The sequence below is a fragment of the Streptopelia decaocto genome (genome assembly GCF_964273445.1).
Source record: "Streptopelia decaocto genome assembly, chromosome: 12".
Taxonomy (NCBI): Eukaryota; Metazoa; Chordata; class Aves; order Columbiformes; family Columbidae; genus Streptopelia; species Streptopelia decaocto.
The window spans coordinates 7774457-7799792 of NC_138667.1; the positions used below are offsets into that span (position 1 = coordinate 7774457).

The window sequence follows — 25336 nt, forward strand, 5'->3', positions numbered from 1 at the left end:
TGCTCCAGACTCTGCAAGAAGCTGGGTCTGATCACAGTCTGTTGTCATGAGACTAAGTGGCCTCTGGCTTTCCAAGACTGAACAGGTTCCTTCCACATACTGTAATTCTGACTGATGAACGGCTGCTTAAGAGGTTGAAATATGGCTAAAAATGACAGTATTTGTCCTCAGGCTGTTCTTGGGGAGTCAATGTATCTTGTTCTTTTGTGCTCCTCACTCTCCCTACCTGCCCTTGCACTTTAATGCTTTCCGAAGGTTTGTTATTCCTGTAGACCTGCGGTGAAGGTGGCTGTGCTTGGTTCTTGTGCTGCGCCCGTCTGCGCTGCCGCGATGCTGGTTTGGTGGCGGGAGGTTCGGCGGGTGCCCGGTCCTGCCGCGCTCATGGCTGCAGCGTTGCCACATCGCTGGCCTTGGCCGTCTGGCTCGCAGAGACAGGCTTCACCGAGGGGTGAAGAATAAAGCAATCACATTTGTCCATTTGCTAAAGCAAATCTAAGTGTTGTGCCATCTGTTCTGCAACTACATGAAATCCAGGGAGCTCTTTGGAAAAGGCAGAAAATATGTTCAAAATCTAGGGGAAAGATGGATGTGAAAATCAGGTGCTGAGAGTTGTTAGAAGCCTGGATAACACCAGAACAGACCAAAAATAACAAAACAAAAACTGAAAGTAGAAAATACAAGAAAGAAAACTGCCTTAAAATGGAAGGAAATCCAACATTCATTAGATTTTTCTCCTGTATCTTCCCCACTGCCTTTCATGTGTGTTCATTTTTTCACCCTGATTCTACTCAGGAGAGCAGATTCAAATGGGTATTTAATAGTTCAGAAATGCCACAAGGCTGCACGCTGCCATGGCGCTGAGGGCCCCCGGTGCCTCCTCGCTGCCGAGGACGCGGGCGGCTCGGGGTGCCTGGCTCCCCAGCCCAGCATCGGGCCTCCTCCGCCGCTGCCAAAAGGCACAGCTGTGATCCAAAGCACAGCTGTGTGTCGTTTTTCAAAAAACCAGGAAGGAGAATTGCAGACTGTGTGAAAAATGATAAAATCTGGAAAACTTTGAAACGGCCTTTATAGCTTTGTGAAATTCCTGCTTCCCCCGAGTTCAGATGAGTGCCATGAAAGTCTAATTGTGTTGAGCTCCTCGCTGCGCTGCGGTGACCGGCTGGGGCTGGTGGCCGTGCTGGTGCTGAGCAGCTGAAGAGAGGCTTGTCCTTTGACTCTTTGCAGCAAAGGGACGAAGCGTGCAATGACGTATCCCTTAAGGCTCCTGCTTTGGAAATCGAGAGCCGCGGTATGGTTGGAAGTGACTCTGATGCTGAGAGCCACTTGGAGCGTGAGGTTTTGCTGGTAGGAGAGGAAAGGAAAGGGTATCTTGTGTTTCATGCTCTTCATGTGGTTTCCCTTCTCTGCCACAGAGTCCCTGCATGTCCTTGGGCAAGTCATCCAGTTTTCCTGCATCCCGTTTCCCCAGCGAGGGATGGGGGATTGCTTTTTCTCCAGCACAGTGCTGTGAGGCTCTGTAGGGTTGGCAGTTACCATGGAGATGAGGTACCTAAATAGAACTTGAAACCTGTGGAAGGAGAGTTATGAAACCTGACGGCGTTACCAAAAGAACAGCTTGGCTTTGGCCATGTTGCGTGGGGCAGCTACAACAGGTTGTAAAACTGTCACAGTAGGTGTAAGTGCTGTGAAACCAGGGTCAGCTGGAACATAGGCTTGTAAAAACAAAAAGCTACCAGTACAAACTCAACCCATAAATATGAAGCAATATCACTAGTTAAACAAATAAACTAAAAGAGATTTTTCTCTTTAGGATCCACTGGGCATTTTTCATTTGATAAAGTCTTTTGGTTTGGCAGGAGTCCAAGACCAAAAAATCCAGACCTGCTTCTGTTCTTCGTGGGGCACCCTGGAGCTTCTGAGGCTCCTTACTGTTTGTATTAAAGGTCTTTAATTTGCTCTGAGATGTCAGCTGGAGAATGAAAACCATGGAGTTACTCTGTGGTTTGTTTTAGGCAGAGGGAGGCAGGGGAAATCGTTTTAATTCAGTTAAAATCTCTTACTCTTTATTGTGAAATGGAGAGATGACTTTCAGGTATTCTGTATTGCACCATTAAATATTTTCATCTTTCTCATTCATATTAAAACAATTATGAAATGTCTTCAGTCTCCCTGCAGAAACAAGAGTGCTTTTGAGGTCCTGGTCATTCCCATTCAACTTCTTTGGAAATGTTTCAGTTTGGTTGTATTTGCAGGCATCCTGAATGTAGTGTTTTCAATGTAGCTATGCCACTGACTTGTGTAACACAATAATAATGCCATCTGTCTTGGCTTTTTTAATCCCATATTTACACTTCCGTTTTTTTTGTGCTGGTTGACTTTGACTGTAGAGTGAGAGGAAATCTTGAACTTGTTGCAACACAATAGTCATCCATCCTTCACCTGAGGTGTAAGCAACTCATTTAGAACTTCTGAAGATGCGTAGGTTGGCTAAATGCTCCTGCCAAAGCATTTTAGTTTTTTGCCAGTGTTAGCTTCCATGTCATGGTCTTCTATGTGTTCATTCCTGATCCTGACTCGTGTCTCTCGGGCTCCCGATAGTGCTATCTCTAGCCTCAGTTGTGCAGCGAGCAGCAAATATAAAGTGAAAAAGTGGGGATTTTGTTGACCTCCCTTGTAATTTTTCAGAAATGTGGGAAGTTCACTGTGAAGCTCGGTGGCTCACTGCTCATGTGGCCACGTTTTACCACCAGCGTGTTCACCTCTGTGGTCTGGGATGCATATAAGCTGATCGGAACCTGTTTTCGGGATGAGGGATGTTTCGCTGGCAGGCCCTACATGCCCCAGTCACCAGGGGGTCTGCTCGGTAGCACTCAGGATGCCCTCAGGAAACTCAGAGCAGCTGTTTTGCCCCATCCTGGATATTGGTTTCTTCTCTAGGCAGGACTTAGAGAGATGGCTGCAGTAAATGAACTTGGTTTGTGTGGTGGAGCTGATACAGAGTATTTGATAATTGATTTTGAAAACTAAAATATTTGTATTTATGAGGGGAGATAACTGGCTTTCTTACTATAATATTTCCTCTGATTCAGATTCCTTCCTGGCTTATAGTTCTTGCACCTATAGTTGGACAATTGACTTTGAGAAGTTTGCAAGTATTGTTGTTGGCTCAAGAGCTACAAATGTTTTTTCTTCTCTCTGCCTAGTAGTCTAAATTAATAATGTTTGTTTAATTATAAAGCAATCTTATGAGATTTACAGGCAACTTTAAATAAGAAAGCCACATTGTTTTACAGAAGACACATGAAGTATGGAAACCACCTCTTGAAGAATCTCATTAAGATCTTCTGTGCTAATAGTATTGTTCAAATAAACACTTACCACTTGTAAACTTCCCAGAGTGTGTGGTGGCCCTAACCCAGCTCTACTGGTGTGAATATACAAGCCCACTGACATATGGTCTGTAGTTTGATTTCTGGTAGTTCTGAAAGATTTACAGGCTGATTTATGCATCTTTCTTTGCATTTATTTTCCATACTCTCTTAATGTAGGAGTAGTTACATTTATACAGTCCTAAAATTACATTCAGCCCTTTGAAGGCAACTGTGGGGCTGATGTGGCCCCCGGTGAGAATGAGTTTGACACCCCTGACTCGTTGCCAGTTGCTGCTGGAAGGTTGGAACTTCATTGCTCTTTTTTGAGAAAACAGATACTTTTCTTTTAACTTTCGTGTAAGAGTATAGGTGCTTTTTGTTTTCTAAAAGAAAATGTCATTAACAGTCTACCTTCTACTTCTCGTGTTTCTACAGTTATTATCTAACTGTGGCTTCATCCTTTAGAGTTTTGTGTGTTCATGGAGTATTTTATGTTCTTTTGTGCTGCTTGGAGTTTGGTGAAAAGTTTATTGTTGCTGTAGCCATAGTCTGAGGAACATGCAGAGGGAACATTCTTGTTCTTCAATTCAGACAATATTAAATTGTTTTATTAGTAGCTGCAGCCTTGGAGGGAGTAGGGGAGAAAAATATCAAGAAAAGCACAAACAGCAAAAAAGCCCATAAAAAAATCTGGAGGTGATCAAGATGAAGGAAGAACAAAATCACATGAACCACACTGCGTTGGACCAGATGTCCATGTAAGCCCTTACCTTGTCTTCAAAACTGGCCAGTAGGGAGTGGTTGCCTTTGGTGTCTTAGCAGGAGGAGCCTTCTGTTTTCTTAGTAGCCACTTCCTATGGCAAGGGGTTCCAAAACTGAGATGTGTGTTCTATGAAGCCGTACCCACATTGTCTGTCAGGCTTATTGGTCTTTGTACCCCAGTTCTCTTTAGGAGCTCTTCTTAGAACCTGGCTTTGCCTTTTCACTTGCCCTCTGGTTCTGAAGCAGTTTTGATCAAACCATGACAGGTGCAGTAGCCAGACTGTTTAATTTCTTAGGTTTGTAAGGATGAAGTTCTGTAACCTCTTTATTGCAGATTTTATTGTATAACTTCCTCTTCTGATTTTTCAGTTTGAGGCAGATCATTCAGTTCAGCCTTAGATGGGGAGAGCTCCTGCATAGCGACCTCCTCCAGGTTCTCCAGCCTAATTTCATTTTGCTGTTTTACTGTTACAGTACTGTCTCTGAGTGCTCCTTTATACCTGGATAATCTGTTGGCCTTACAGATACCTAGATGAGTTTTCAGCTCCCGATGTATTTCAGAAAGGTTTTTATTATTAGTTTTCATGCTTTTTGTAAGCTATTCCTCAGACTCTGTTTTGGCTTGCCTGATTGTGATTTTACCTTTTAGTCTGCCAGTTTATGACCCTTTCAGTTTTCCTAATGTGAGCTTTTTGTAGGATGCCTGTATGCTTCCAATAGCCCTCCCTTGCCTTGCTGTTTAGCGATGCTGACTTTCATTTTCTCTTTCTGAGTTGGTTTGGTGGATGGTGTACACTTGCTCTGGCCCTTCAACACACTGTTTGAACAGTGCTACCCGCAATGAGGTTCTCTTTTAGGTACCCTTTTAATTCTTCTTTAACGAGTTTCTTTATTCTTATGTAGCCATCCTTTCTGGAAGTGACCACTGCAGCTGAAATATGACAGGTTTTATTGCTCTTGCCAGGATGTCAAACACAAGCACCATGTGGTCAGTGCTTACTGCGTGTTCTGCAATGGCAACAGTTCATGAGGCAGTCATGAATGATACCTGAAAATCCATCTCAGCACTGCTCCCCAAGATAAGATTTGCTCAGTCTCCAGAGAGGTTGTAGCCACCTTCCATTACAATGTGCCTCCTGCCCTTGTAGCACTTTTGTTCTCCCTCTGTGTATCTCAGTTGCTGTTGCTGTCCTGTTCAAGCAGTTGACAGTATTGCCTTATACTGTTCTTTTCCTATATACTCCTAGAAATTTAATCTAGAGGGATTCTGGATTCTTCTTTGACGTGGTTAAAGGTTAATCTGAGGTAGTTCTAGGCCCTCTTCTCCACTGGGAGGCTGGTGAGTTCCTGTGTGCTTCCTATCCCGCTGTCACGGTGTCCCCAGACTGTCTTTTCCCTCAGTGTCTGATATGCTGTTACCAGTACACATCGAACTTGCCTTTCTGCACCCTCCTCTCCTCTTATTCAAACTGCTCTTTACAGCCTTTACAGTATGCAATACAGTGAGGAGAAACTGATACAGGAAAAGCTGATCTCTCCTGTACAGACTTAATCCATTATGGAGTTTTTCCCAAAGCCCAGTGAATCCAAACTCTGGTTTCCATATCCACTGAATACATAGCTTGTTTCCTCAGCCACACGCTGTCTCTCTGACTTGTCCTTTCATCAGACTGGGAACACTAAAACAATGCCGTGATGAAACTCCTGGTTTCAACTTGCAGTTTGACATCCAGAAAGTCTATCCTCATGCCCACAGTGACCATGAACACCAACTCTTCCCCAGTGCTTCCTAAGAGACCTCTAGACATGCTGTGAGATCCACCGCAGTGGATCTGCTCTAGCAGTCAGTTTGCCATATGGATGCATACACATTGCCTTTGAGGAATGGTATTCAGTTATGTGAGTGCACTTTATTTCACTTGTTGCAGTGAGGAGGTTGGTTCGGGTGTCTCTGGGTAGTCTGTCTGGCTTCTGTTTTTGTGGCTGGCCCATTAGGATTGGGATGGAGAGCCCCCAGCTTCTTCCCAGCTCCAGCCAAGCTCTCAGTGCCATGGAACTCCCCTTTGCCTGCCTGGCTTGGTCAGGACAACGCAGAGCCCTGGGACAGGCTGAGCGAGGGGCTTTTCTAATGGTGCAGATCAGCAGCTACTGCTGAGTCCCCTGAGCCTGGTTTGTGCTCCACTGATGCTCTTTATTTCTTGCTCTGCAGAAATCTGCTAGAGGTATTTGTTGTTGTGCAATGCCTAAACCTTGTTCCTTGAACCGTAGGTACTAGTGTGGTGTAAAGAATAAGGAATGTTAAAGATGTTTAAGGACAAGCTTTTGAGATATTTATTTTTTAAGCTGCATGAGACTGCCTAAAGCATTGCAGGCTAAAATTTATATCAGAGTTTCTTTTTTTTGGTTGTTTCCTAGTATGTCCAAGCTTTTCTCATCAACAATTCTTATTCTCTCTACATTTTCAAATCTTGGAGTGTTATCATATGTCTCCCTTCCTCTTTGTCATGTAGACAAATAGTGCACATTAATTCTTTGATTTAATCCTTCTTAATGAGCCTGTTCCTCCAGGGATTAATTATTTTAGTTTCTGTACTGAATCTTGCACTTTGTTGACATCTTGTACTGTGAGCCTACAACTGAGTGCATGATAAAATTGAAAGCTCATCTCTCATCGGTTTTTCATGCTCTCATTTAGATAATCCCTTTCCAGGTTCCTTCCTCCAATAATAGGATAAGAGAAAGAAGGTTGAAATAAGCCTGTCTATAGGATGTAGAAAGGAAAACAAGCCCCAGCAGTAGCAAACTCTTGGTGCTTTGTTTCTTCTCACCCTTATGGGCACCCAGTTTAAGTAAAACATGCATTTAGCGAAGACAGACCCTGATTTCCAAGCCACAGTAACTGCATTGGTTGCCCCTGGCCCTGTGGCTGGATTTGGGTTTTGAGCTCTTGCGTGGAACAGCGTGAAGTGGGTGTGAGATGCTCTGTCCCAGGTGGGAACTTTAACCTGCTGGGGTTCTTGCTTTCAGTGGCGTAGCTAACGTCAGGAGCTGCAGACCAGGGAGACCCGGTTCTGCGAAGTGCGTGTCTTTCCAGGACGGTGATTTCTGGGATAAGCTTCCTGAACCTGCTCCTGGTCCGGCTGCGTGGGCACGGGGGCTGTGGAGCGGGAGGAGGGGAGATGGGAGCAGCCCTGGCCAGAGCCGGCCCCTGCGGCCCTGCAGCTCCTGCACTCCTTGCGAATATGAAATATTCCTCCAGTGACATCTTGCAAAAGGAAGATTCTGGATTCCTGTAACATAATTTAAAATTACTTTGAATGCCAAGTTTCAACTCGGATGAATTTAATATATTAAGCTTTTAAAAATATAGTAAACCGTTTTCTCCAGTTTGTGGTCTGGATCTTTTGGGCTTGTTTACCATAGCAAAGACTGAGACTCCGTTTCCTACCCATTAATGGATCTGATCCAGCTCTGCTGAATTCAGGATGAAGAGTTTTTGGGAGGCTGCGGCGATGCTGTGGTGAAAGTCTTTGGCCTGTCTTATACAGAAGGTCAGACTAAACTGCTTTAATATTTATGAATCCATTTATGAATCCTGGCCTTGAGATTTATGCATGTGACACCCGTTGACTTCAGTGGGTGGTGATTTGTGCCTTAAGCAAATATATTTTTGAAAAGAAACTTGTGTAGCAACCATCCCATTTTGTGGGAGTTTGAGCTGAAGAGCTTTCCAGTTGGACTGGTTCTGTTTTCTTGCAGAATGTCAATTCATTTTTATTACTGGGGGTAGGACTCAACTATGCATTTTGTCAGTGACCTCAGAAATGTTTTATTTCAAATGGTTCCTTGTGTTAAAATTGGGAAAGTTAATCCTTTTGGATCTTGCTGTTAGCAAATTCGTGGACTTGATATTCATGCTTTTCCCCCTGAAAGATTAAAATTGAGAAACTCTATTGCAGGGAACTGCAATTACTATTCCTTGCTTGCAACAACAGCAATCAAGTTTACAATCCCCTGAGTCTGCAAGATCTATCGCATTTATCATTTTCATTCTTAACAGCTATTTAATAACTCACCTCTTTCCCACTTGGAATTACGCATACCTGTGGACGTCAAACCTAGACGCTTTCCAAAATGTTCTTGCTTAAGCATTATTTTAGCTAAAATAACCACTGCCTTCCATTGTTTACCATTGTTTAAAAAGCTACAGAATCATAATAGTTCTTGCAGCTGAACCGTTTGGACACGAGGTTCCTGCTGTTGGTGGCACCCAAAAGGTGGAAGCCAACCCGGCCAAGGTGCGATGCTGTGTCCCTGCGCAGCAGCTGCGGGGAAGCCTGCTCTCAGTTGGCCTGCTCTGAACTCTCTGTTCTGCTTTTTCAGGCTGTACTCCTTATTTGCTGCAGAGGTTCATTTTGCAGAAAGCCATGTTTTTGTGTATTACCTAAACCTTTTGAAAATGAGATTTACCTCTTGCGATGCACTGGGCTTCAGAGGTGAGCAGCTGGTGGGATGGGGCAGGTTGTGGGGGCAGAAGCAGGGGGTTCACTAAGGGAGGTGCTGCTCAGGGTCAGTCCCTGGGCTCCTGCACTGCTGGCCCTGGGCAGGCACTGAGTGACAGTACTGACAATTTGGTGATTCTCTTGTAAAGGCAGAGAAGTTGGAAGCAACATTTTCAGCGTCGTCTGCTGGTAAAAGCCAGACAGTGTGGCCAGGATGCTTGTCTTGAAATCTGCTGGCATTGCTTTGTGAAATCACTTTAATTGTGTCTGTTTTGTTGATGGTTCGGTGAGAATGAGACACAGTCTGTCTCACTATTGTGTGTCTTATAAACCACAAAAAACCCTTTTGAGTTTCTCCAGTGAGTTATACCATACAAATGCAAGATTTCAGTCCACATTCCCATCTGCTATAAAGTAATGCAGTCCTCTTCAGGTTATATCGGCTGCAAATTTGTCCCACTGCTATTATTAATCACACCTGCAATTGTGTGGCGCTGGAGCTGGGCTCCAGGGACAAAACTTTTATTTTTGGTAGCAGTGGAAGTGTATAGATGTGTGAATGGCTGAATATCCATCCTCCCTTGAGCCACAAGGACTGCATGAAAGCAGCCTATCATGAAAGCACTCCTAGTACAAATAGCTCTTGCATGATGCTTTTTGTAACTAGATCTCAAAGTGCGTTAAAAATGGGACCTTATCCCCATTCTGCAGAGGATAAATAGGGGCCCTAAGCAACACACAGCTTTCATAGGGTTACCCAGCAGGCTCTGCCTCTGTCAGTCTATGTCATTCCTATGTGTATACATAATTATTTTCCCCCATAAATTTTTGGAGGATGTGTAAAAATAAAGCAACTTAACTGCAAACTTTTTTGCATTATTATCTGTAAGAATGAAACTATATGAAAATAAAATGCAAAGCATCTCTGTTCCTGAATCAATGTACTGCATGTTTGGAAATGAACATGTTGCAGAATTGAAAACGTTGAGAGATCCCGTGTGTGCAGGGATGAGTTTGGAAGGTCTGTGTTATGTCCTTAGTTCTGCCACAGTCTTGTGGGTGATCTCGCTGCAGCCACTGGAGCTCCTGGTGGATCAGGTCCATTCAACTGTAACTGAACTAATAATATTTCCGTACCTCAGTGCTGGGAGGACACATCAGTTGCTGTTTGGAAACAGCATGTTCCGCTGGTTCTGAGACCTAGAGAATGATCATAAATAACAGTAAATATTGGAATTTGCTTTCAAATTCACTGCTGAAAGTGCTATACTAGTGCTAGTTTTGGTCAAGCTTAGTTGTATATTTAGGGTACAAGCACATTGGTATGAAAATAGAATAAGACCTTGTCCCATGCGCTGTCCTACAAATAGAAATATTTTCTCTTTCAAGTAATTTACAGAGTATTTTTGGCAACTGTCCAGTGAAATGCAAATCTCTCTCTGCTTCTCTGTGAATTGATTGTTGGGAGGATCCCATATTGCAAATTCCCCTCTGGAGGCTTCATTGACATCCCAGGGGGTGCAGCCTCCCAACCCATGCACCGAGGTTAAATACCAGACAGTTTCAGTCTCTCCTTGGTCTCAAGAAAATCACCTGAACTTCAGGACCGTGTTTAGGATTTGTTGATAGACAGGTGTGTCATGTGCCTGGTTGCTCTTTTAAGAAGAAAAAGCAGAGCTCTCTCTAGATACAGAAATACCGTATCTAAGAGTTTCTGAAACACTCTGGTTTTGTAGGTTACTGATTTAATTAACTAAGCAGACACTTGGATTTTTTTTTTTTTTAATATTAATTTCAGGTTTGTTCACATTTAATTTTAGCTTCCTATCTGTATTTTGTGCTTGGAGATTGGAAAGTAAATCTGCCTTTATATGGCAGTGAGAACCTTTGTAAAGCTGTACTAATGAGGAAGAAAATGAACAGTAATTAAACTTGCAGTTATAGGAAGGGCTGAGACTCTGGAGTCCTGAAGCAGCAGCTAGATGGGTTACTTCATTACAGCCTAGAACAGGGAGCTGTGATGGGAATGGGAATGAGGAGACAATTAAGTCGCTCACGAAGTGCAAACCCAGCGAGACATTTAATTATCCACAGGAGCTAATGCTCTAAAACCTGGAGTTTTCTGTAGATCTAAATAGGCCAGGCAGTTTTTTCTGTCAAATTAGACTTTTAAAGAATGTCTTTAGAGATGCAAGATGGGTTGGGGCCGTTGAGGAGACTGGAGAGGAGACCTGCTGTTTGGTGTGGTGGCAGAGTCTGGGCAGGTCTCCTGGGCAGGTCTCCATTGTGGTGGATGGGACTAGTGTAATGACCCTAGGCAAAAAGCCCCATGTGGAGTTGGTGACCTGGTGGCACAGTGGACTTGCCTTGTAAAGCTCAAGTGGTAGAGAAGGTTCCACGCGGCCATTGCCTGTAGATGATGTTGTCCTTGGAAGCAGGTCTTCAGTGATGCGCAGGAGCCCCGTTACACCCAAAAGAGATTAGTGGAGCAGTAAACCCCAACCCTGCGTATTGCAATGGACTCATTTGTGGCTTATCAGTGTAATTCTTGTCTTAATTAGGCAGGACAGTCACTCTGCTTTCCTGTCAGGTTTTTCCTGGGTGGCTTTCACTTCCAAATAACTGCCTTGCTGGCTTTAGCAGAGGTTTTGATTCTCTGAAGTACAGTTTCCTTTTGATTGTCTTCTGCTCTGGTCTTTAATGAGCATTAAGCAGTGCTTGACTTGAGTAATTGGCAGCGGGGATCTAAAAATCCTTGGAAGGAAGGGCTGGTGATGTCCCGCTTTGGGAAACAGTGGAATATTATAGGCTATTTGCTATAGTTTGGTGTGTTCCAAAGGCAAACACTTTTTCAATTAATTCATGTATTTTTTAGTAGTCACAGCACACAGTTGCTGCTGCCATTGTTATTTAGCAATATTCCCCTATTCACTATAGCTTCATGTTAAAAGTCCCAGAGGAGAAGGGCGAGAGGTAACAGCTCCACGTTTTTTCCAGAGTTGGAACTCCGGACGCTCAGTCCCTCACCTGCTCCTGAGTGACCCCGTGTGTGTGGCTGCAGGGAGGCCCTGCTGCTCTGTACCCCTGGAGGCGCAGCTGCCCCAGGGCGGGCGGTGAGCAGTAGGGGATAGAAAAACGCTGTTACTAGCAGTTACTCTTAAGCTCTTAGTTCATTAAAACAAATACTGTTCTTCTGCTCAGAACTTGAGGAAACTGATAATTGAAAGGCTTCATTCTGCTTCTCCACTCCCTGGAGTAAACATCCAGATGATGGCTCAAGAATTTTCTGAAGTCCTTCTAGTCTAACCTCTATTGACAGGAAGGCACAGATTTGCTCAGACGATCCAGCATTTCTGTTTTAGTCATCCAGAGGCATTCTCCAGGAAACTGCAGCAACTTTAATGCTCTTTGTTGTCATAAGGAACCTGGTCATTACCTGGCAGGGGTCTTGACATGACATGCTGGCCCAAGGGCGGTGGCACCTGTGGGTAAGAACAGGACTGAGTGAAGGCCATGAGCAAAGCTGTGCTGCTGGCGCGCTGCCTTTGTGTTGCTTCCTTGGCTGCGCACAACGCTGGTGTTGAGTTGATGACTAAAAGCAATCTCTCTTTCATGGTGGCTTTTTGAGGGTGTTCTGAGTAGCAGCGGAAAAAAAAAAATACATTAGGCAATTCATCTTGAGCTTTTCATGTTCAAAGCACTTGGCAAAAAAAATAACAAATCAGCCCTTGTAATTATCCTGCGAGACTGTTGTTATGCTGGTTCAGAGGTGGAGAAATGGAAGTAAAGAGGTTAAATGTCTTGCTCAAAGGAGCAAGGAAATGTGTGGTGGAGACTTTCAGGAGCCCCACATATTTCTTAGTGAATCATTTATAACTGTGGGTATATTATTAGGCAGATGGCCTGAACTGTGGATTGCTGTAGGAACTCTGCCTTGCTGTCTAAATGAATTTTCTTCTTGAAGTCTTAAACAGCCATTTTTTCTTATTTTATTTCATGAGAGTATGTTGGCCGAATCAAAGACTGTGTAGGATATACAATATATAAAAACACATAATTGTTTTACAGTTCAAACACACACTCCTAATAATTCCGACCAAAAATAATTGATGCGTTTCTCATTACTAAAGGAGAAGAGAATTTCCAGTGTAAGAGACCAAGTTATTTTAGTCCAAGATTAAAATAAGAAAAGAAATACTCAGCCATGTTTTGAAGGTTAAATTCCCTCCTCTCCACACTCCAGCAGAACGAGGGAGGATGCTGCCATGGGCGATGTACAGCGCGGTGTGTCTGTCCGAGAAACGGAGTGTGAAATAACAGCACCTGATGGGTGGCCGGCTCTTTGGCAGCATTCAGTGCCACGTGAATTCCCCTGCACACACAAAAACCAGCACCAGGCACAATGATCTGCAGGAAATGTCAGTGTTTGACCGCTGGTTTTATGTCTTGGGAACCAGCATTCGAATATGTGTTGTGTTCAGTTTTATAGTCTGTCCCAGGGTGTCGCCTTCATCTTCTTGGGGCGGATCTTCACTCTGACCAGATGTTTTCTTTTCCAAAAGGCCACCATGCCCTGGAAGCTAAAGTTCACCTATAAAAGTTGTTCTTCTGTCTAATCAGTTCAACTACTGATTGCAAAAGTTGCCTATCTGCTAGTTTTCTTAGAAGATCTAAATTTCCCAGCTGCCACATACAGCAGCATTTCCCCCACCTCCTGATGTAAGGGCTGTGTATTAAACTAAGATCAGGCATCGGCTGCTTAGTTAATAGTTTAATAAATCCAGAAATACATAAGAACATGTGCACAAACATGTAGGTTACTTGAAAAAAGCAGAATCATATTCACCTGCCAGTCAAGCTCTCTGTGTATTTCTCCTGGGTGTATGTGTGGTGTGTGCATCATACTCTGTTCAGTCGAGCACGCGAATGCTTGTTCCTTCTTCATCTTTACTTGTGCATTTCTCATAAAAGACTTTAAAATTTCTGGATATATTTATTTAATATCCAGAATAAGTGTGTGCATATACAATTAAAATATGCATCAATAGGAGGATAACATCAATTGTGAATTTCTCATGTACTCCTCTTTACAGTAAAAGATCAGCTACTGTCCCTTTGGGTTCAGCACTTATTTTCGTGGTTGTCTCAGCTTCCTTGAGCTGCTGAGCCTGTCTCACCTTTTCTGTGTCTGATGTAGAATCTAAATTAGATAAGAAGAAACAGGACAGGATTTCAAATTCAGTTTCCTCTATACAGGCAGGATGGCATCAGTTTAAATTGCTTCGATATAATTTTGCTGCTTTAATCCTTCCCCTTCAATCTGTTTTTGTATACATTATATGTATGAAATCTGGGACTGGAAATCTTGCCTAATGTAAGTTAAGACATGACAAATGAACCTGACATTTTTCCAAGGAGGGAACCAAAGAACATACTGTATTTATAGCAGTAGGAATATAGTTTGCTGCTTGCAGAAGAAAAATATACATTGTATGAGAGCTTCAGTGCTGGGACATGAAAGGAATGTTTAGGAGATACTGGGTTCAAAGGAGCCGAAGTGGTTCTTCTGGCAGCCTGAGGTGAGGCTTCACCCAGCAGAAAGTTTAGGCCCCCAGAAGCTCAGATACCAAGACAAAGTGTGTCACAGTGTGAAAATGTTCTCATGTGCCCAGTTTGAAAGTCCAGTGGCTCCAGGGTCATCAGTGGGCAGAGTGGGAAAGAGTGTGTTGAAAGAGTTCCTGAAGTTGGATCCAGGGTTTCTCCCAATAATAAACAATTTCTTTCACGTTGATAGTAAGACTTTCTGTTTACAAGTTTCGAGTTCATTAGAGTTGTCAAACACAGATGTGCAAACATAGGCAGAAAAATGTATTCAAGCCAACCATCTCTGCAAGGCAGCTCTGCCTGCTGTGACCTCTGCTGTGACAAATGCAGGTGGCCCAGGGGCACAAGTTGTTTCGCCTGCATGAAGATGCTGAAAATCCTTTTTAAAGTTTTCAGTCTTTGTGAGGGTTTCCCCTGAACACAGTGAGAACTGCTTGAGTGATGTTCCTTTGAGGTGCTCTGTAGAAGTCCAGTCTGAATAAGTTTTCCTCTGTCAGCGATGCACTGCTGACACCTTTGTTCGACTAGCTGTGGCTGGTTCTTCAAAGTGTGTTTTGTCAGGGGACTCCTTTATGTCAAAGGGGAAACAGCCACAAAGCTTAGTTGCCTGTCTGTAAGATGTAGTACTTTTCCGTCTTGCTTCTGAACAGAAAGGCCAACTATGTGTTTTTGACTGTTGAACTGCGCATCAGGACCAGCTTTTGGCACTAAATTGATCCTTTATTTAGCAGAGATAGTAAACACTGGAGCGATCTGGGGCTGACAGATAGCTGAGGCCATAGTCCCTTTCAGTGTAGCTGGTTTCTAATGGAGAGTGTATTTCCTAGACAGATTCTTAGACCTGTACTTTACACGTGTGGTTCGAGGAGAAGTGTCTTTGGTTCAGGATTGTACCTTTTGTCCTTTCCTGTCAAGTTGGGGAAATGATGCTTCGTTTTGCTCTAATAAAGAATTCACCTGGTTCCCTGTCTGCATCCTAATTGTTCTTCGGAGAGCACTAAAGTGTGCTTAAGCATATTGTAACTGTTTACTCACAACGTCTGCTGTATGTGCAGTAACGCAAACCGTTCGATCTCTGCCCTGTCGCTGCAGGCTGGCATGATCCGCACAGACAAGGACGAGTTCTTCATTGAACCTCTGGAGAAGGGGGCCCAGGAGGAGGAGGAGGGAGGTGGCAGGACGCACGTGGTCTATCGCAGAGCAGCTGCCAAGAAGCGGCTCCCTATGGAGAACGTGGATACCCTGTATGAAGGTAAGGCAGAGGTGTTAATGCCAGCTGATGTATAAAGTGTAGGTAAAGGCATGTAGCCAACATGATCTGCTATCTCTGGCTTTTTTATCCTTGAAAATGGAAATTTCTTCTCCCTTTGTGGATGAAAAGGTAGGGAAGGGGTTGAACTCTTTTTTTGGGGCAAGCAAGCATTGCAGCAGCCAAACCGTCTCCAGGATGGTGGAACTGTGTTTGCTTTAAAGAGTTTCCTTGGCCTTGTGTCCCACTGAGCCCCCGGGCTGAGCAGAAGAAGGGGATGGTGGGTGGAGCAGTGGTGCAGAGGGGACAGGCAGCAGTGCTGGCTTTGCAAGGGCCGTTTTGCAGCAAGGACACCAAGGCTGATGTGGTACATAGGCTTCTCATTGATGGTGTCTTCATTGGGCTGCATTTAATCCCAACAGGGAAATGATGGTATCTTCAAATATGAACCCCAACTTCCTTGATTTATTTATGTTTCTAAGTGTGGAATTTAATGTACCAAGTAAGTGAAAGACAGTGATGGAATAACAGGAGCTAAACATAAACCCTCATTCTATGTAGTATTTTCTCTTTCTCTGGTAATTACTTGGATGTTGGACCTTTTTTACTGAATAAATAAGAAATGCAAATCTGGTAAGTGGATGTTTTGACAGCTGATGTTAACACTGAGATTAACTGGGTCGTCTGAGTGGAAACAACAGAATAGCTGCTTTTTTGTTCCAAATGTGGGTACCAAACTGCAGAGTTATTTGCAACTTATACCCTAGTATTATCTTATTGCATTATAATACATTTTCAAGTATAATACAGTGTGTCAGACTGTCCTCTGTAGAAGTCTCCCCAGTGGTCCCCATCCCTCTGCTGTGCTATCTTAATCATTTTCAAAAGACAGAGAGTATGGTACCTGTTGCAAAAACTCTACCATCACTCCTGCCTCTAGCAATCCCAGAAACCACTTGAAGGAACACATAGTCACAGAGGGGAGGCACTGAAATTAGGGCCAAATGAACAGTATAAATTTCTCAATGTTCCAGTTGGAACAGGGAGAAAAAAGAAAGCAAGCAATAACATTCAACTAAATTTGCTTTTCCACTTTGGCCATCAAAATGACCCATGAATTTTGTGACTGATGCAGTGCAGTGTTGGGCTCTGCCGGTTGCCTCTGTGCTTGTTCTGGAGCAGAACTGGGGGACTCAGGAGTCCAAGTGCCACAATCCTAAAATCGTAGGGTGGAGTTTACTCTGTTAGTAGATGTTTATAAAATAATTGCGGTGTTGGAAAATATCAGCCAGTCACTGTGTTTGCTCTTAAACAAAAGAGACTTGATTTTATTCACACCTTATGGCAGTATTTTGGGTTTTGGATGGTAAATATTTCTCAGGAGTAGGAGTCTGGTATACAGAAAAACATACATTGTAGATCAGCTCCAGTTATTGGCATGCGGTACCTGCTGGAGGAAGCTCTGTCTGAAAACACCTCTGAGATGCAGCTGCTCGTGGGCTGCCCGCCGTGACCAGCAGGAAAGTGACATGCGGAGTGCGATGCCACCGGAGTTCTCTGTCTGTCACCTCATCTCTGCTCATCTAAGGACTGAAGTTTGCAGGCTCTGGTACAAAGGCACAGAGCAGTAATAGCCAGGAGCCGGCACTGGGGGATTCAAAAGGCTGAACTCATGCAGGCCAGGCTGAGGCAGCGCTGGCCGTGTCTGCAACAGCAGGTGTTGGGGACAGGTAGGAATAGTTGTGATTTTTCGTGTTGCAAATTTTAAAATAAGGAACAAATGCGCTGAGTAGAAATCTTCCCTTCCATCCAGCATCTTTTGGTTCGTAAAATTGATTAAAGGTTAGTTTTTATTTGGGGGAAAAAACCCACTATACCATACGGGTTGTTTTTCCCATAAAATTCAGTTTACCATCAACAAAAAAACTGGAACAGCCACTACAAAACTGACCTGGTCTCCTCTACTTTTTGTTGAACCTGACTTCTCACTCCCGATTTGCTCTGGGCAGCAGTCTGGGAAAGGACACGTTTTTAAAAACTGTAATTTTATTTTCCAGTTTGTCTTTTTCCAGAATGCACCCGGTTTCGGTAACTAATGTCAAAATATTTAGTGACTGGGAGTTGATAAGAATGCTGCGCTGCATGTTTCCATAGTGCTCTAAACTAATCAATGGCCCTATTTAGGAAATACTTAATAGGGCAATTTCATCATGCCGTGACTAAAAACAAAAAGGTTAACCAAGAGCACTCCCTGTCTTCCGCTGTCCCTGGAGACAACTGCGTTGTTTCCAAGTCCCATAAATTTACATGTGATGAATTATAACACTTGGACTGCTTTTAATGGTCTGGCCTCCAGGAATCTTATGAATATGTGATGACTTTTTTTTCCTCTAGGTGAGCTTTTGGCTTTTTTAATTGTTGATAAAAACTTTGTGGTTTTTGATTGTGTAAATATTTTCAAGTAATGAGCAACACAAAGTAAATAGTATTCCCTAACTTTGAAGAGAGCATCTTTCAAAATCCCGTGATATGTTAATTTAATCCCGTGATTTGGGAGAGGATTGTGAGTCATAATTTTTGAATGTTTGTCTTTGGATAGAAAGATACGAATTCCTTCTAAACATTCCTCTCTCTAGTACTCTTTTCACAAAAACTAGGACAAACTGTTCTCTCCGCAGTGAAACAGGAGGTGAAGGAACTGAAAGCTCCATGAACTTGGAGCTCGGTGGGTCAGTCGTTGTTTCAAGGACTTTCGGCTTGCGCTGGGCAGTGGTCGCGCCAGCCCTTGTGTGGTGCAAGAACTTTGGGATTTAGTCCTGCAGCCGTGGGGCCATTCAGATGCCACTGTTGGGGAGCCCGTGGGCTGTGCAGTGCTGGGGGCTCTGCCTCCCATCTCCTCACAAGAATGAAGAGCTCTTTGTGCCCAACATGCTGCCTGAGCAGGTGGTCTTGTTTGGTCTTGTTTGATCTTGTTTGGTCTTGGGGCCAAACTTGCTCTAACTTTAGTTATAGTGAATCTACAGGGGGACGTGGGCTCCTAAATGCAGTTATTGTGGCTGGTGATTTGGTGTATCTCGGTAACCCGAGTTGACGTGTGTGTCCCCATGGCTGCGCAGGCAGAGCGCTCCAACATGAAGCTGCAGGACAGCAGAGAGACATCTCTGAAGCTGATGGGCAGCTGATCTTCCCCAGCAGACAACTGGGCCTGATGGAATACACACCGACTGGTTGTGAGGCTGGAGTCAGGCATGAAGAAAAACATGCATTTTCCCAACAGTGGACGTAGATTCTAGATTGTGCCAACAGGTACAGTGATGTGGACATGACCACATGGTTTTTCTAGCTTTTTCCATAGGTTCTTGTCTATCTTTTATATTATAGTAAGGGAAAATAAGATTTAATTCCGTCTGTTTAAAAAATAAGAACAAACAAACCCCACAACCCCTTGGGACCTGGGGAGATCTAGGTATACATCTTCTTTTAGGAAGCTTCTGCTGACGTGCTGGGTTTTGAGAAGTGGAATGTGAGCGGGTGTGAAACCAGCGGCAGAGCGCTGTCTGATTTCAGGCTGTACCAGGCTCGCTTTTGTGTTTACCTAAAACACTATCAGAATATTGAGAAAAGTAAATACTTGTTTTGGCAGCCTGACTCATTGTGTTTGGACTGGTGGGGGATTATCTGGTGTTTGCGAGAATCACAGAGTAAAGGGTGTAATATTTCTACCTGGTTTTCCCCTCTCAAAAATGCTATTTGTTAATGTAGTGGAAAAATGTAAGCATCATATTCTAGGCAAGTAATAATCTATAGCAGAGTATTACTGTGAAAGCCTGTGCGAGCTCGCTACCGATTAGGCTAATTGTTTTGGAAAGAGAAATATTTTCATGTAGTGGTTGATGTATTGTAGGTATGGTGGGAATAAACCCTATTTTTGTTGGCAGCTGGTTTTACTACTTATGTGCATATAATAATTTATCTTCCTCGAGATAAAAATAAGCATATTGAAAATATTTTAATGTTTCCAGTTGAATTCCTTATTAAAAAGATGAGAAACGTTGCTTGACAGCAGTAAATCTTCCTAGATAGAACTAGAATTAAATGGTCAAGCTGGAGGAGTGTGGTGGCTTTTTGTGTGGTGTTTTTTTGTTTGGTTGTTTTTTTCCTCCCTCTCTTGAAACTTCTGGGTTTTTGCTTAAATGTTCTTCAGATGTTAAGTGAAGAGATGGTAAGTCTTTAATTAATGGTTATGGTGAGGTCTGGAAAACCAGCTTGATTTTGGTCTCTGAAGACAATCTGATTATCAGGCTTGTAAGCTTTAATATCACATTTCCCCAGCTAAATTACTGTGTCTGTTACGTTGATCAACTGAGAGGAAATGATTATACTAAAACTTCCTTAAGGTTTGCCTTCTCTCTCAAAATCATTGTCTAAATACACTGCTCTGAGTTTTATTGTATTGCTTGACTGATGAGAAACAGAAACTCAGGTTCAGTTGACAGTTTTATTTACTGTGCGGATGAAAGATGACCTTAGCCAAGAACACTTTGTCACTGAGGGAGACAGCAAGGTAACTCTCCAGACATGCTTCAACCAGGCGGGTTGTTGTTTCTTTAACTGCTAATTAAATCCCTTGGAATGGCCAAGCCAAATCCGACTCGAGTCCCGTCATGAATTCCGGCAGGGGGATTGCACTAGATGATCTTTTGAGGTCCCTTCCAATCCCTAACATGCTGTGATTCTGTGATGGATACGCTCTGGGCTTCTGGGATGGACTAACAGCCTCTGCTGGAGAATCCTGAGCCCTTCCCACAGCAACACTGGGCTTTGCTTGTGGTTGGACCCTCAGAGGGATGGTGGCTTGGTGTTGAAAGATGCGATCATTTTGTGTGACCCTGTGATGTACTTCTTTGGGCAAAAAATATCCTTTTCTTTACATTTTTTAATATCTACCACTGTTTACTTTCTCATGTTGGGAGTGGCTAACATCCCCTGGCCATAAATGCATGCCAGTCAGGTAAAAGGACAGAAATAAGTTGCTGCTTTTACTCAATAGAGGCAACCAGCTCCTGATAGATAGCAAACCTGGTCTGAGCAGCGCCTGTTACTGACACCTCCTGCCCCTCCACGGTGCCAAAGCACTAAAGCTTTTTCTCCTCCTCACGCTGCTGGGATGTCGAGGAACCCTGGGGGCTTGGGGGCCAAATAACCAAACACCAGACTATGTTGGGAAAAATAACAAAGTTTAAAATATGCTAAAATTGTAACAACTCAGTTGCCAGAGCGTTGCAGGTTTTAAAGATGATATTTCAGAGGAAGATTCCTCCATCAGAGTCCATCAAACTGCCAATGCCATTGATTTACTAATGTGTTTAAATTACTTTTTAGAAACCAACATGCATCTGGTGTCTATTTTTCTGGATTGCCTGAAATGACGCTCAGATTGGCTGCAGGCTGGCTGGTTGCCATTCTAATTTACAGAAACTTTCCTGGTTACCTTTGCAGGGGAACAGTTCCTTCAGGAAACTGAAGTTTCTCCAAATTCAATCAATATTTCCTCTCAGCCTGTACTCCTGCTGATTAATTACTGTTCCCTTATTTTGCAGTCAGTAAGACTCTGATGACAATATTTTTTGTCTCCTTCCTACATCATTTGTGCATGATAAATACATCTGTCTTCTGTCTTGGGTTTTCTCTGAATTTCGCATTGCAGATTCATGGGGCTTTTTTGGCGGGGAAGAGAAAGATTGAGATTTCGGTTGCAATTCAACGTTTGAATAAGAAGCAAGGTTATGCACTCATGCCAAAACAACCCTCCAGAGGGTGGTGCCAGGTGGGCTGTCACCCTTCCCCACCAGGGGCAGTTCTGTGCTGGCACAGGCAAACAGGCTCTTGCAGCAATTTTAATATGAAACTTTGGGATAAATCTTAAGGCTTCTATTTTTATAACCGTGCAATAAATCATTTAGGATGATTAGGTGAATGCTAATGAACAATTCTCCTGCATATGCTTGGTGTGAAATACAAGGAATAGCCTCATTTTTCCGGAGTTGATGGAATTTTCTACCGTAGAGCTCCTCAGCGGGCAGGCTCAGCTGGGCCACAGAATGGTCTCGAGGAAGAAGTCCACCTGGCCTGTGCTTCTGGGACAGCCAGTTTTCTTTTGCCTAGAAATAAAATAATAATGAAGATAATTGAACTTTTTTAAAAAAAATGCTAATAATTTTGCTGTGTTTTTTCAGTGGGGAAGTGCTCACGTAACTAAAGATGCCTGGTGATGCGCATGTGTATCAGAACCACAGGAAAGCCGTGTGGGCTCCTTTTACAGTGGGCTTTTTTGAATTTTTGAGTGCTTTGGAAAGTGTGTTTCATCTTCAAAGGGTTTTTCCTTTTAATTAAAAACCATCTCCTTTTCCCAGATGCTCAAAATTTGTTTTTTGAAACCGTTGAACGTGCATTAAATACTTTCTCATTATTTTTTTCATGGTGTCAAATGCTGTGGTTGCTGCGGCGCTGTTTGGTTTCACCGGTGACAGAATCCTCCTGCAAACGGGTGGAATTGCCGGGCAGCGTGGGCGATGCAGAGCGCTGTGCGGGGAGGGGATGGAGCAGAGATGCCACGTGGAGCAGCTCCGCTCCAGGTGCTGAGCTCTCCTCTCCCATACACACCACAAAGCTGCAGTTGTTCCTATTACTAAACACAGAATATAGGAACATCATAGTATCATGTTAAGAAGCTCAGTTTCTATTTGTTCCACTGTTCTCATTAGGTAGTCTGAGATCCTCGTAGACTTTGAGGAAACACTTCAGCGCGTACTTAACTTTAAGCAGGTACTAAAGTCAAACTGCTATCGGTGGGATTCAGATATGTACCTCAGGCTAAATGGTTTTTATTCTGAATGGAGGTGGAGTCCTGGTTTGGTTATGAGGTGAGTTACCGGAGCAAGTTACTTCCGTTCAGATATTCATGAATTAAAGGTGAACAAGTGAATTATTTGTGCTTATTGAAATATCACTGATTTGCTTGAGTCGTTGGCTAATGTAAAAATAAAATAATTTCATTATCAACAGATGAGTTCATTTTAGCTTCTACTCAATTCAAACACTATAATAAGGCTCTACTAAGTGATTGTTATGAACAGCTTACAGCTGGAGTTGAATATTACCAAATGTTGCTAAATATAGCAAAATGATAATAAAGCTGATATTGGTCTATATAACAAGTTTCCAGTTCTTGTACAAATATGCTTGCAAATTTTTTATGAGAATCTCTGATGAAAGCATGTGGAAAGTATTTCTATCAATTTAGCACTACAGGTGTGTGAAACTAAGCTTGATTAATCATTTATTTGTTTATGCTTGCATTAGTCAACACTTGTTTGTTTATAGATACATTTAGAGAGACAAAACATCCTACAACAGATTTCATTAAGGTTCGTTTTTATTCTTCCTTATAATATCCATTGATCTCGCAGTCCTTAATGAATGTAGCCTCTCAGTCTCCTGGGAGGAAAGAGAGAACACAATATTTGCCTTTTGGACAAGAGTAACATCAACCTTGTTTTCTCTGCAAGCTGATGCTGTTTGTGGCCGGTCAGGCCCGGCGCGCGGAGTTCATGGGAGCAGCAGCTCGCCCTGGAGAGCGCCCGCGTGTGCGAGTGTGCGCAGCCGCCCACAGCCCTGCCAGGAGGTTTCGCTAATGAAAATGTATGTGCACACCCACACGGTTCTTGCAGTTTCACATTTACTGGTGAGCTTTTCCGGAAAGTGTCATCCTATTGGGGTTTGTTTATTTACAAGCTGTGCTCATGTTGTCCAACCTGCTGAGAAAGACAGAGGATGGCAGTGATCCAGCGGGTTCTGATGTCTCTGGCAGGCACAAAGGAGGAGAAACTTGTTCACAGAAAGACCTTAATATTCTGCCCTGACAAACAGAAAGTGTTCTGCAACCCGTATCTCCACTTAGGAAATGGATTCTGGAACTGAGAATTGAAAAATATGGGTAGCATGTAGTGTTTGCTGTTTTGTACCATGGGATTCAAACTCTGTGTTTAGTAACAATAGGCAAAATAGCATCTGGTATGCATCACTAAAATAAGCTCTAGTAGAAAATGCCGATAAACATTTTCTGTTTAAAATGGTTTCTGACTAAAAGCAGCAGAGATCCTGTCTGCTGTCCATGATAATGATGATAAAGTGGTTTGATCAGACTAAAAGCTCCAGGCATCATCAAATGAAAGCAATGGGCAAGCCCAGAGCTGTGAGATGGATATCCTTCAAACGTCTAAATTTCTGTCATTCCTTGCAACAGAAGAGCCACATGTGAGGCCTTGTGAAGTGGTCCAAGGATTAAAAATGGATTCCAGCTGGTCCTGACTGTTCTCAGCTGTGTGAAATCTGCTCCTCGGTGGCCAGGCACCGAAGAAATGCTGTGTGCTGCTGGTATCTTGGTGCTTGCAGGAGGGGCACTGGAAGGGTCACTGCATTTACAGCAGTGTGAGACCCAGCTGGAGAATCAGAAACAAATCGCCTGATCTGTCTCTGCACTAATTTAATTAATGATGGCTACACCAAGCATGTCCCTACAAGCAAGTGCTGTGTTGCTCATAAGCTCGGCGCTGGTTAAAGGGAGAATATTTCAGTGCCTTGGAGCTGGTGCTGCACAGACAGTCGTCATTGAGCACATTTGAAGCAAAAGCTCAGGTAGCTGATGCCTGAGCTAAAGCACAGTTTTCTTTAGCAGACTGTGCATGCGGTAGGCTGTCCGTGGTGCAATGCTTTTAATCAGTGTATTCTGCGCTGTTCCCTTTAAAGGCTGTTCCTCCTGCTGCCCTGAACCCATCTCCCACTGTAGCCACCACTGCTTGTCCTGCCTCCCTTCTCTGTTGCCATCACAGGTCCCATGTAGCAGGGTAGCCAGCTTCCCATTGCTGCTACTACCTGCTGGCTGAATTGGCCAGATGGAGAAGATACAGAGCATTTAACCTGCTTTTTGTAGTAACAGGTAGGGTGAGAGGGGGATGTGGCTCTTTGGGCCCAGTTCTTCCCATGGTGTGTAGGAGTGGTGATGAAGCACACGCTTCTCCGATGCTTATGTTTTAGTAAAGCATGTGTTACACTCCGTGGGAGGCTGTGGAGTACACCTGTAGTAACCCAGTGGTTGGTCTAAATTAGGTGTCTGGACTACAGAGCCTTGTTTTACAGCTAGAGCCTGTATTGGGCAATAACTTTCTGTAGCTGTTTTGTAACTTTTGCTTATTTATTTGTACTCTCTGTTTTGAACTCCCGTAGCAATGCTTGGGGCTGTCTGGACTTTTTAGGTAAAAATAACATTCATTTGCAAAGCAACTAACAGCAGTGCTGCCTTTCCGCTGGTGCAGGTCTCCTTTGCCCTGTGCTTTCCTGAAATTGTAAAAGAGAATCTCAGCCCAGGAAACAGCCAGTAAAATTCCTGATTTCAGTTTATTTTAATCTGCACTTTGGCACCATAGTAAATTAATTTCTTCAACTATGTTACTGCAAACTATGAGCTCAGACTCTGGTGGTGTTTTTTTGGTTTGTTTGTTTGTTTGGTGGATTTTTTTTGTTGTTGTTTTTCCTAAATGGTCATGTTACAAATGATTGATTTATAATTATTTTTCAAAGTATTTTCTGCCAAACTGTGTGTGGCACAATGTCTCACATGCATGTTTGTTGATAACAGATGGAATTTAACTCTTCGCTCATTTGAACATAAACCTCAGGAGTCGTCTTAACATCTGCATATTAGATTTAAAATGTCCTGTGTGCAGGACTGATTTGGCCCGTGATGTACTCTTAAGCCAAACAGTAATTATTTTGCTAATGCAGCAATG

General features: G+C 43.3%; 1 protein-coding gene across 1 annotated transcript in view; it reads left to right on the top strand.

Annotated features, from left to right (window-relative positions):
- Positions 1 to 25336, top strand: part of ADAMTS2 (ADAM metallopeptidase with thrombospondin type 1 motif 2) — a gene marked incomplete at its 5' end in the record, with an annotated part of 181132 nt that overhangs the window by 51552 nt on the left and 104244 nt on the right. Inside the window, 1 exon segment of the mRNA XM_082063720.1 lies at positions 15332 to 15491. Coding sequence (XP_081919846.1) covers positions 15332 to 15491 — 160 coding nt within the window.